The 11,984-nt window shown below is 52.1% G+C and overlaps 1 protein-coding gene across 4 annotated transcripts in view; it reads left to right on the top strand.

The window, feature by feature from the left end:
- Positions 1 to 11,984, top strand: part of Macrod1 (mono-ADP ribosylhydrolase 1) — a 156,159-nt gene that overhangs the window by 108,211 nt on the left and 35,964 nt on the right. Inside the window, exon 4 of one of the 4 annotated variants that reach the window (XM_063280960.1) lies at positions 9,061 to 9,389. The exons of the other annotated variants lie outside the window; for them this stretch is intronic. Within the exon in view, the coding sequence (XP_063137030.1) occupies positions 9,061 to 9,374 (314 nt within the window). The 3' untranslated portion in view covers positions 9,375 to 9,389. Of the gene's footprint in view, positions 1 to 9,060; positions 9,390 to 11,984 lie in introns of those variants that run through there. 4 annotated transcript variants of the gene reach the window in all.

The following is an 11,984-nucleotide window of genomic DNA, read 5'->3' on the forward strand; positions in this document are numbered from 1 at the left end:
ATCCCTAGACCTCCATAATCTGTCTAGGACCCTACCTGCAGACCCACTCCAACGTCTCGCATCCCACCACCCCAACTCTAGGACCTTCCAGAAGCCCAGCCCAATCTGTACTTCTTTCCCTTGCTCCTGAGGGATGGCAAACTGCCTGTCTAAAGCTGCCTGTGTCACTAAGCCTTGTCTAACCCCTCCCCAGCAGTCTTTGCCCCTTCCCACCTCTCCTCCTCACCTCCCAGCTCCCTTTCTTCCTTCCCTCCCTGGGTTTGTACTCAATTCACTGAACAGCTATTTTTTTTCCTCCCAATTTTTATTTATCGCCCAAACAGCATTATACCAACAATAAAGGAAGGGGAAAAAAATCACCCACAATGCCACCATCCTGTGGCGTCAACAGCTTCCCTTCCGGGCTCGTCCAGGCACAAAGCTGGCCATAATTTTCACAGAACTGTGGTTTCCGTTCTACCTGCCTAGACCCCCAGATGGACTCGGGGCTCCAGGGCTCCATCTCCACTATTCCTCCATTGTGTCTCTTAGCATGTGGCTTAGAAATTGTGTCTTCCTCCTTTCCTAAAACAACCCCCCTTCCCCTCCCTGCCACCCCATGCCAGGCACCAGGCTGGTGCCAAGCAAGCATTTGGCCTTGTACTGAGGTGGATAGTATGGATGGGGCTTGACTTGACATATCACACTTAGATATCAAAATATCACCTTCCCAATTGTGGCTTTAATGGTTATGTGATGTTCCTTCCCGCTGATGAACTGTAACTGGCTTAGCAGGATCTCCTGCACACAGTTCAGGGAAGCTCACTCTGTTGGGTACCAGCTAGGACACCAGGGAGACCACCATGAACCAGGTTGCACTGGATTCAAAGCTGGGATTCCAGAAAGGTTACCCAGGACATAGTCATCCCTGGACAAGAGCTATCTGAAACAGGTTTCTCCATGTGACCCAGAGACTAGGGCCAAGTCAGCTGTGACACCAGAAAACTTCCTAGAAACAGTGGCTGTTCTCCTGGGGCTTGGGGTTTAGGGGTGGCGGGCAGGAGAAGGATTGCAGATCAGGTGCAGCTCCTGCCGCCCATTGCAGAGATGAATGCCATAGTGAGAATACCCAGGTGCCACTGAGGAAGAACTCTTGGTCGGAGCTGGGGATCAGAGTCAGGAAGACCATGAGGGAAGAGGTTGACAGGGACCACCAAGCTGGTGTGCACAGACCTATGGACTATGTAGGAACTTCACTCTGGGAGAAGTGGGGCATCAACCAAAGACTGTAACTCCAGGACAGTGAGATGGCAGCTGAGATCAGTGAATATAGTTTGTTCAGTCCACAAACACGTGGTGAAGCACAGTGTGTTCTAGGCTACAGGAGGACACAGGATGATGGTGAAGGATAGAGTTAGTCCTGGGAGCGGGGCTCTCAGCATTGACAGCAGTCACCTAGTGACACTTGGTGACTTCAGCCTTGAGTTCTCCAAGCCCCAGTTCCTCCACTGGGGAGGAACAATAACCAGAACAACGTCCTGCAGTCCTGCAGCTCAGAGTAGGCCCTCCCACCAGGCACCAAGGTCAGCCTGGCCCTGTCCGCAGCCTCCTCTCCCCAGCCTCTCAGCCACCACTTACCCTCTTAGGGGTGGGGGTGTGGCTTCAGTTCCACAGATTGTGCAGCAGCCAGTGACCCTCAGCACTGTCCCATCCTCCAATTTCTTATGCTAATGAGGCCACCACAGACTTCCCAGGGCTAACGTGACAGTCAGGAAAGATCCTAAGATGTTTTCTATACCACGAATTGCCTAGACTTGGCATTATTAGACTGTTGTCAGCCAAGGCTGGGCCAGTCTTAGCCTGTTCTGGGCTGGGGAAGGATAGGATCTCTCCCACTGCACATTTCACCCAGCATCACCTGGGACCTCCTCTCTGGGGATTCCAGAGACTCATGGTCACTGATGACCTGGCCTCTCTGAGCTCCAGTGATGCCCAGGGCATTCAGGGACATTTATGTGGATTTGTGAGCTTATGGGCTATGGGGTAGCTATGCACACTGCTTCAGGAACTCCTGGCTGGCACACCAGCCCTCACCTTCCAGCAACACTTCTGGTCCAGGTCTCAGCTCCACCGTGCAGCTTCCCTTCTGCCACCCTTCGCTAAGAGTTCCTGTTGGCAGAGTACTGAGGGTTGAAGCTTCTCACAGACGGTAAGGTAGAGGACTGGGGTGGTGTGTGAGTCTCAGGGTAGTCTTGGAGAGCAAGACCCTCAGTGTAAGATAAGGCCCTAGAGAGTGGGATCCAGGAGCAACCAGAGAGCATACGTCCAATATGATGAGGCCTACAACTGAAGATGGGGACTAGGACAAGGGGACCTTGAAGAAGGTTAAGCCAGGGGCAGCTGCTGGCCAGGATCCATCCACTGAGCTGGCTCCTGTCTGAGTTGAGCCCCACTGATCCCTGAGACAAGGGCCCCACTTTTTTTACTCTCTCTCTTCCAAATGACTTGCCCATAAACCAAAGCCTGGTTATCCCCTCCACCGAGTCTCTCCCTGACTCCTTGTCTTTCTCCTTGTTGGGGCTATAAGTAAATACCATGGCCTGGGTAATTTATAAAGAAAAAAGGTTATTTAGTGAAAGGGCACATCTAGTGTAGGTGTTCTTGCTTATGATGATTCTACCATATCACGTGGTAAGACAGAGCAAACTAGCCAATGTATGTCTTTTTTCCTTCTCTTTCTTGTTTGTATGTGTTGTTTTCTCTTTGAGACATAGCCTCACACAGCCCATGCTGGCCTCAAACTGTCTATGTAGACAAGGATGACCTTGAACCCCTGATCCTCCTGCCTTCACCTCCCTCACCACACCTGGCTGTTTCTCTCTCCTTAAAAAGCCACTAAGTCGGGGCTGGGGTGTAGCTCAGTGGTAGAGCATCCTGAACTTCAAAAAAAAGGGTGTGGGGGCACTAATGCCATCATAAAGGTCCTATGACCTCCTCTAACCCTAGTTGTAGTCCAGAGACCAATACCTCTAAACACCGCTTTAGAGATTAAAATGTTTTATTCTATCTTTCCTGTGCTAGAGAAGGAAAGCCAGGGCCTTCTGAGTGCTAGGTCAGCAGTCTAACACAGAGTTACAGTTGAACGACGGTCCTTGGTTTTGTTTTCAGATCAAACTAGGGCTGGCCTTGAACTCCTGCCCACTGGGATTGCAGGTGTGTCCCCGTGCCCCATTTGTGCTGGGGATGGAACCCAAGGCTTCAAACGCACTAGGCAAGCACTTTGCTAACTGAGCCACATCCTCAGTGTCCTCCACATGAGCCTTGAAGGACAAGGACTACAGCGATAGTATTTCCTTGTTTGTATATTGTATGTGTGGGTTCAAGTGTGGAGCTCAGAGGACAACTTCCAAGAGTCTGTCTGTCCTTCCAGCAAGTCATTAGGCTTAGCAGCAGCTACCCCTACCCACTGAGCCACCTCACTGACTTTGGTGGTCTGTCATTGAGTTTCTCTTTGTGACAGGCTCTTGTGCCTTTTGTGACCCCACTTTTTTTTTTTGGTTCTTTTTTTTCGGAGCTGGGGACCGAACCCAGGGCCTTGCGCTTCCTAGGCAAGCGCTCTACCACTGAGCTAAATCCCCAACCCCGTGACCCCACTTTTTTATCTGTTAGACAGCACCCTCCCTTATCAGAATCCAGGTAGCTGATAGAGTCATGCCTTCCTCCTGGATCACAGTAAATTAGCAGATGTCACAGTGAGTTAGGCCCAGGACCTCTAGATTCTGGGATGAGTGCCTTGGGAGCTCTTGCTCCTTTTGCCTCTGGCCATATGAGCCAGGGGTCTGATGTCCCACAAGTTTATAGGCCTACCAACAGGGACAGCACTGTCTGCTGATGCTAAATAAAAGGACGGTCATCATGCGGAGCCAATTCAGGCAGCAGTGACAAAGCCATCCCAAGGCCAGCTGTGATCATAACACCACTGGGACACAGGAACCACTGGGAACCACTTAGAATGACTGTTCCAAGGACAGAAGTGTCCAGATCCCAACTCAACTATCAGGGTGTGTGCAGGGCAGAGTCTTGGTGTGTGTGTGAGGGCATTCATTGGGACAGCTGGGAGAAAACTCCAGAAACTATCAGAAAACAGGCTTGTGCTGGAGACAGGATTTTTCTGACAGCCTGTCTCTCCAGAAGGACCAGAATGGAGGCTGCCAGTCCCAAGTTTCTCACACAACCTTCCTTCCCATGGGAGCCTCCTTTTCCCCTCTGAGTGACATTACCCCCACCCCAAGTCTTTCCCTCGGGGCTGCTTCTTCCTTCCGACCATTACTCCCAGCAAAGGACATGCTTTTGATGGTCCTTGAAGCCTCATTTACACATCCAAGTCCAGCACACAGATTGGAGCTGCTGCTCAGAGAACAGCGTGTTGAAAAAGACCAGCATGTGTAAGAATCAGGGCTAGATGGTGCCTAATCAGAGGCCATGCCTCTTGGCAGCAGAGGAAAAGTGACAGGCTAAAAGGGAGTAGGGAAGGGGCTGTTATCTGGGAGAGATAAAGGCAGGACCCCAAGACAGAGGAAGCCTGAGGGCCCCCCTCGAATCACCCCAGCAGGGAGAAGAGAAGACAGGTTGGTAATATCAGTGTCTGGGCTATGTACTCCAAGGCTCCTACGGGCCCCAGCCTGTGGTGATGTCCTCTGCCATAGTGGCTCTCTGGCCTCTGGGGAGGGGGTTGGTTTTCTCTGCTCCTCCTCACATGCTCCATCTACCTCCTGTCCCAGTCACAGTGGCTTTGTGGGCTCCACAGGCTCAGTACCTAGCTAAGCTATCAGGGCCAAGGAAAACCTTCCCGGGACTGGAACTCCAGACACCTTCCCTCAGACTTCTGGGTCCCCTCTGCAGATTCAGGCATCACAGGTCAACTGAAGCCATCACAGGTGGCACCCTGGGAGGGCCTAGAGTCAGAGGGATTCCTGATAGGAACTCAGGGCCTCCTCTCAGAGTTCTGATAGTACAGAGCTGGGGCAGGAGACACAGACATGTTCCAGACCCTCATTTGCTATGGGACAAAGTGGCAGAGCAAAGGGCTGCTGGGCCTCAGAACACCAGACCTACGGGTGCTGAGCCAGAGTTAGGGGTTGGCTTGGCGGGCTCACTTAAACGTCCTCACCTCCCAGGCATCAGTGCTCCAACCAACTAGCTGGACCTGGCAGGTTTTAAGCTTAGAATACCGCTGAGGCTGGGCATGTGAGGAGCCATAGGAGAAGGGGGAGGGGAAAAGGGCCAGTGCCAGCCATGGGGCGGGGTGGGATGGTGTTGCCAGGCAACCTCCACGAGGCTGCCACCAAGGAGGGATCCTTAAAGAGCTGAGCAGAGAGGCTGGGCCACTGAGGGCTGAGGCTGGGCCTGCATACCAATGGCAGCCACACAGGTCTCCTCCCTCCTCCTCCTCCTTCTTCTTCTTCCTTCTTTCCTCCTCCTTTCTCCCTCCTCCCTCCACAAAGTAGAGCTGGAGCTTGGATATCAGGAGGACAAAGAGGAAGGCATCCGTGTCAAGAGACTCTGGTGCTGTCAGGGCAAGGGCCAGGCTGAGTTCATCTCAATCCCCACAGAGAAGCCTTGGATGTAGTTAGATGGCCTACAGCACATCTGACACCCTCCACCCTAAAACCCCTTAACATAAGTCCTAGAGCCAAGACTGGGAGGGAACTTGGCCTCCTGGGCATGTCCAAGCTGACCCCAGCATTAGGGTCAGACATAACAGGTATCATCTCTTCTTGACTGAGCAACCTTAAGCAGTTTTTGTCCCGGGAACCCTGAGGTGACCACAGAAAGCCATCAGCTCCGAAGAGGAGATGGGTCCCTGACAAAACTGTTTCCAGTAGCAGAGAAAGTCCTTCTTGTTGTCTAACTTGAATTCTCCTTGCAAAAAGCAGCCCCTGTCTTTCTTCTGTCTTTACTGCTTGCCTGGCTTCAGACAACCCTGTGTTCAGAAGCAATAGCAGTGCGGACTCAGTTGGGTGGCTGCTTGTCCCTTCCTCCTAGGATCCCTCCCAGCCATACAGGGCAGCTAAGTCTCTGAGGGTGAGTCTCTGAAGCAGGATGTCTGACCCAAGTCATAGACAGTGTTTTGTGCTTATGGGTGTCATCTGGATAAGAGTCCAAAGTTGTCCCTGGGACAAAGGAGTCCTATGGAACCCCAAGAGGCAAGGGGCCTGCACTGGGTGGGTACAGGGGCGCTGCCCTGTGCTTCTATGGAGCTCTTCCAGTTCTACCTTACAGCACAGCACAGCCTTCCATCCAGCCCCAGGCTCTAGCACTTCCCATGGCTCCCCACGGCCACAGGGAAGAACCTTGGTCAGGCTCCCTCTGGCCTCAACTGAGTCACAGTGGTCTCTCCAGAGCTCCCTCCCTGAGACCCAGGGCCTCATTCTTCACTCTGTCCGCACACTTCGCTGCCAGACCCCCCAGCACACAGACACAATGTCTGTTCAATGATAAGCCATCAGCCTGCTTGGTCTGCAAAGGGTGGTTTTGTCTGGGAATGAGATGACTCTGAGTTCAAATCCCTAGAACTCACATTAAACAAAACAATACAAACCAACAACAATAATAACAAAATTGGGGCTGGAGAGATGGCTCAGCAGTTAAGAGCACTGACTGCTCTTCCAGAGGTCCTGAGTTCAATTCCCAGCAACCACATGGTGGCTCACAACCATCTGTAATGGGATCTGATGCCCTCTTCTGGTGTGTCTGAAGACAGTGTTTATATTTTCTCATATAAATAAAAATTAAAAATTAAAAAAAAACCAAACCCCCTAGATATGGCCACAGGTACCCCTGTTACCACACACTGTGAGGGATGAAGACAAGAAGATGCCGGTCATCTCAGGTTTACTGAGAGATGTTGTATCAACGGAGTAAGGCAGAATGGTAGGTCAGGAAACAAGGGTTCTACTCTGGCTTCAGCATGCACTCCTCACTGGTAAGCTATACACGCTAACCAGTTACTATTTTTAATTTTAAAGACTTTGGGGGGGCTTGGTTTTACTGGGGATGATGTTTGTGGCCTCAGGTTCCTAGGCAAATGTTGAATCACTGAAGAACACCCTACATCCCCATGTCAACCTTTGAGACCCACAAATGAGCCCTTCCTGCCACAGGCCACCTGCTGCTAATAACCCACCAGGCAAAGGAGAAAGTGAGGCCTTCGTGAGGCCAGGGGGTCAACTGCAAAGGAAATAAACTGTGATAAGAGGGATGTGCAGAGGGTATTTTCGTGCTCAGGGGAGGCTCCTGGAGGGAGGTGACAGTTCTACTGACACCTGCTGGATAAGACATAGCCAATTTAAGCAGAGCTAGGAGAAAGTGAGACACTGGAAGCCATGTGTGCAAAGGCCCTGGGGCACGGCACAAGCACGCCAGACCTATCTGAGGAAGAGAAAGGAAGACAGGAAATTGGGAGGAGCGAGTATAGGATTCAGCCGAGCGTTCATGGAAGAGAATATGGATTTTATTCTAAGTATAATAGGAAGCTATTTGAGAGGTTAAAGCAGGAAAGTGACACGATCTAATTTATATTTTAAAATGATCATCCAAACAACCACTTTGGAGAGCAGTTTGGCAATAACTAGTAAAGTTAAAGATGCCAGCCTGCCCAGAGAAACGCCGGCAGACAAATGGAGTGGGCAAAGAGGCCAGGCTGGGCCACCCCTCTGCTCCTGGAGAGAATGGGGGTTGCATGGTGGGTTATCTCCGTGGGAGCATGCCCCTTGACAGCACAAACCCATCCAAATGAATGCCAGGGCTTACATACAGGAGAGCGAGATAGATACTCACCAATCCTAGAAAACCTTTTTGCAGGGCACACACAGCCAAACTGGATAAATAATAATTTGTTATCTGGGACAGTGGTGGTGTTTGCCTTTAGTCCCAGTACCCGGGAAGCAGAGGCAGACAGATCTCTGAGTTCGAGGCCACCCTGATCTATAACATGAGTTCCAGGGCAGGTAGGGCTAACAGAGATACTCTGTCTTGAAACCCAAACCAAACCAAACCAGTAAAAGCAATAATATGTCATCCCAGCACCTGAGAGGGCAAGGCAGTAGGCTAGCCTGGGCTATCTAGCAAGACTGTCTGCAAAAAGGTCAAAGAAGAAGCCTGTGTAATTACAGGGCACTGGTGGTCTAAGAGAGGGGCACCTCGCTGTTCTGTAACGTGTAGGTTTGCTGTTGAGGCTGGGCCTTAAACTAGGTCTTCCCGCCTCTGTCACCGCAGTACAGAGCTTATCAGAGTGCACCGCTGTCCCTGTTTTCTGCAGTGTTAGAGACTCAACGTAGGCCTTCCTGTATGTTAGGTAAGAATACTGTGAAATAAGGTATGGCCCCAGCCCATGGGATGAGTTTGTCAGGCTCAGTGGTAGATCTGTTAATGTTGCTATTATTGAATACCAGAGGCTGAGTGACTTTTAGAAGGAACAGAGATTTATTCCCATGATGGTTCTGTGCCTGGGAATCCCAGAGTATGACGCCAGCATCTGTAAGGGCCTTGTGCTTTGTCCTTATGGGACCCACTGCATCTCTTGGCAAGGCAAGGCAAGATGACAGCTTCAGTCACTCTTCCTCTCAGGAAGCCACACGTGTTGTTGAGTATGGTGGCCCACACTTGTAACCCCAGCACTTAGGAGGTGCAGGCACCAGAACTTCAAGGCCAGTTAACAGTGGAGACCCTTCCCCATGGAGCCACCAGCACTTTAATTAGCATGTGTTCAGGCCTCAGCTACAAAGCTAGTTTTAAGCCAGCCTGGACCACAGGAGACCCTGTCCCAAAAATCAAAACCACCACCACCACCATCACCACCAAAACACCCAAGGTTTTTTTTTTTTTAAAGCCAAGCCTCAGAGAGCAGAGGCCCACTGGAGGTCACCTGTCTTTGGCCATAGTAGGGTCTACCTAGAGCTAAGCAGAGGGCTCAAGACAGCCTTGGGGATGCCCACAGCAATGGACAGGGGTCTCTAGCCTGGCTTTGCCCCACCCCATCCACTTGCTCTAGCTCCCTCCTCTCCCCGTTGGCTGCCCTAGGTCCCAGCCCCTCATTCCTGTGGATCTGGATTCCTGAGCTGGAGCCGACACCCGGCTGGCTGGGGCCCAAGCCATCTCCTGGTAATTGGGTTTCAGGGATGCTCTCGGATATGCTAATGGCAGGACAAGAGTGCTGCCGGGGCTCCTGGGGGAGGGGAGGCCTGCTGCAGCTGGGGGTCTGCAGCCCTACAGGACTCCATGGGGGAAACCAGGCTGCTGGATCCAATCCCAGCCATGGGCGTCCCACCCTCACAACCCTGGGCAAGTCCCTCAACCTCTTTGAACCTCCTTCTATGCACAAGTGGCAAAAATGACAGGAATCCGTGCAGGGTCCCTGGGGACAGGTGGGAGAAACGAGGCCACTGGAAGCACCTGGCTGAAGCCGCCCAGAGGGCTCACTGGCCCAAGGCTGTAACTGTTCTTTGGTTCTGTGTTGATGGTCCCAGCAGGTGTGTGAACAGGGACCCTGCAGGGCCTGAGGCTGAGGGTGACTTACCTCTCTGGCTGCTTATATTGTCCCTAACACAAGGCCAACCTGGAGAATGGATGCCAAGAGTCAGCTGAGCTGGAACTAACTTGGGGCTGCTGACCTTTGGGCTGGCGAGGGTTATCCAGGAGCTCCGAAGCCCTGCAGTGGCAGCCCAAGGAACCCAGGCAGGAAGGGGTGAGGCCCAGGCCCAGGCAGGCTGAGACAGCAGCCAGCTAACCTACTTCCATCTCTAAATGTCTGAGTCGGCCGCTTTTTTAGGGACGGGGGGGGGGGGGGGGATCCTGAGGCACAGGAATGGAGACCACAGAGGGGGACAGTCAGGGTGAACAGGCAGTGAGGCTTCATGAAGGGGTGAGATCTGCAACCCTCATTCGAGACTCTGGGAAAACTGAGGAAGGAGGCCGGGGACTGGAGGAGAGCGGGCTCAGATTTGGGCAGTGTGACGCAGGCATGTCTTGAGTTAAGTTGTGTTTATATTTTATTTCATAATTATATTTTATATCTGCTCAGCCTGGGAGCAAACAAGCCAAACCATTGTGAGGCTTGGTAAGTGTAGGCTCCAGAGTTGGACCAAGCAGAGTTTGGATCATGTTTCTTCTACCTTAGTGACGTCAGGTCAAGAACGTATCTGAGCCTCAGTTTTCCCATCTGTAAGACGGAGCTGCATATCCAACATGGCCCCACAGCTCTCCCTAGGAATTGGTAAACCTGTCTTCATAGTTTTTCACCTTCTCCCAGCACCCTAACTCTCATGCCTGCCTGATCCCCAGCTATGGTATCCGTGTGTCCTCTAAAGGATCATGTGAGCTAGAATCCGTAGCCCCAAATCCACATACTGATGGTGTTTGGAAACAAGCGCAGGGCCTTTGAGAGCTGAGTAGGGTCAGACAGGGTCATGAGGATAGGGCCAACGGTGGGGTTAGCAGCTTTTGTTTCAGTCGAGATTACATGTATTCCAGGTGAGCTGCACTGTACAGCCAAGGCTAGTGTTAAACTCTGGTGAGCTGCACTGTACAGCCAAGGCTAGTGTTAAACTCTGGTGAGCTGCACTGTACAGCCAAGGCTAGTGTTAAACTCTGGTGAGCTGCACTGTACAGCCAAGGCTAGTGTTAAACTCTGGTGAGCTGCACTGTACAGCCAAGGCTAGTGTTAAACTCTGGTGAGCTGCACTGTATAGCCAAGGCCAGTCTTCTGCCTCCTAAGATGCTGAGGTTACAGGCGTCTGCCACCACACCTAAAGGCACAAAGGCACCGTTTTGTTTGTTCTGTTTTTGTTTTTGGGCATTCCTACTTTAACATCAGGACCCATGAGGGCCTGATTAAATGACTCCTTCATCAGCAGATAAAGACACAGAGGGAGGCCCCAGATCACAGGTCAGAGCTGGGGGCTGTAAGATCACCCCTGGCAAAGGACAGGGCACTGGCTCTTTTACTCAGGACTCTGTCCTGAAGCAAGTCACTTCCATTTCCCCGCCTGCGAATGGGGCAGGAGGGGGTGGGACAGGAAGGGGTTTGTGTCCATGTTAGGGTGGCTGTTGAAAGCCCGTGTGACAGCTGGCTGGGGATAGATTTGGTAAGAAATAGCAGCTCTGTGCCCCACAAGGCCTTCTTCTTCCTGTGCACTGCCAGGCCCAAGCTGACACACCTTGAAGGACAGTGACCTTGGCCTGGGGGGACAGAGCTTTGTCCAACATGGTGAGCGCTCGCCCAGTTGGAGGTACCTTTGAAGTCTCTTGTTTTATCTTCAGAATCCAGCACACTTTACATCCTATTCCATCCATGGGTGTTTCTAATCTAAAGCATGTTTTAAACGACTCACCCTCTTGGAACACGGATCTCAGCCGGAGGCCTGTGGGAGGAGGGGAGGAAACAGCGCCTTCCCCTGAACAGAGCTTAGGGGGCAGCTGTCAGTCTATGTGGCAATGGGACAAAGCCTCCACAGAGTCCTCCTTGTAGGTGGCAGCCTTGCTGACAAGCCGTGAGGACTCTTCAGGAGTGAGACAGGGTCACGTGGGCAGGCTGACCTCAGCAGTGCCTATCTGAGGCTGTGGCTCCCAGAAGCACACCCTGCACACGGTCAGCTCCAAAGGCCCCTGGCCTCCCCTCCCCTCTGGTTTTCCCTCTTCTTTCATGTTACCTTAGCCACAGGCCCCTATGCTATACCTCCAAGCTAGGCTTCTGCCTCAGGGTCTTTGCACAGCCATTCTTCACCTGCTGTGTGTTTCTCAAGCCAGCTTCCCCATTCAGCAGGTCCTTGCCACACATGAGACAACCTGCCAGCCCTCCCCTACCTTCCCTTTGATTGCCTTCATGACCTCTGGTGCTAACTAATTCTGGTTCAAGTTTATGCCTGTGTAGCTACTGTCACCCTGGAGTGAGCTTGGTGCCAGCGGGGGTCCACCTTCACCCCAGTGCTCAGCTCTCAGTAGCAGCA

Source organism: Rattus norvegicus, chromosome 1, assembly GCF_036323735.1.
Source record: "Rattus norvegicus strain BN/NHsdMcwi chromosome 1, GRCr8, whole genome shotgun sequence".
NCBI classification, from domain to species: Eukaryota; Metazoa; Chordata; class Mammalia; order Rodentia; family Muridae; genus Rattus; species Rattus norvegicus.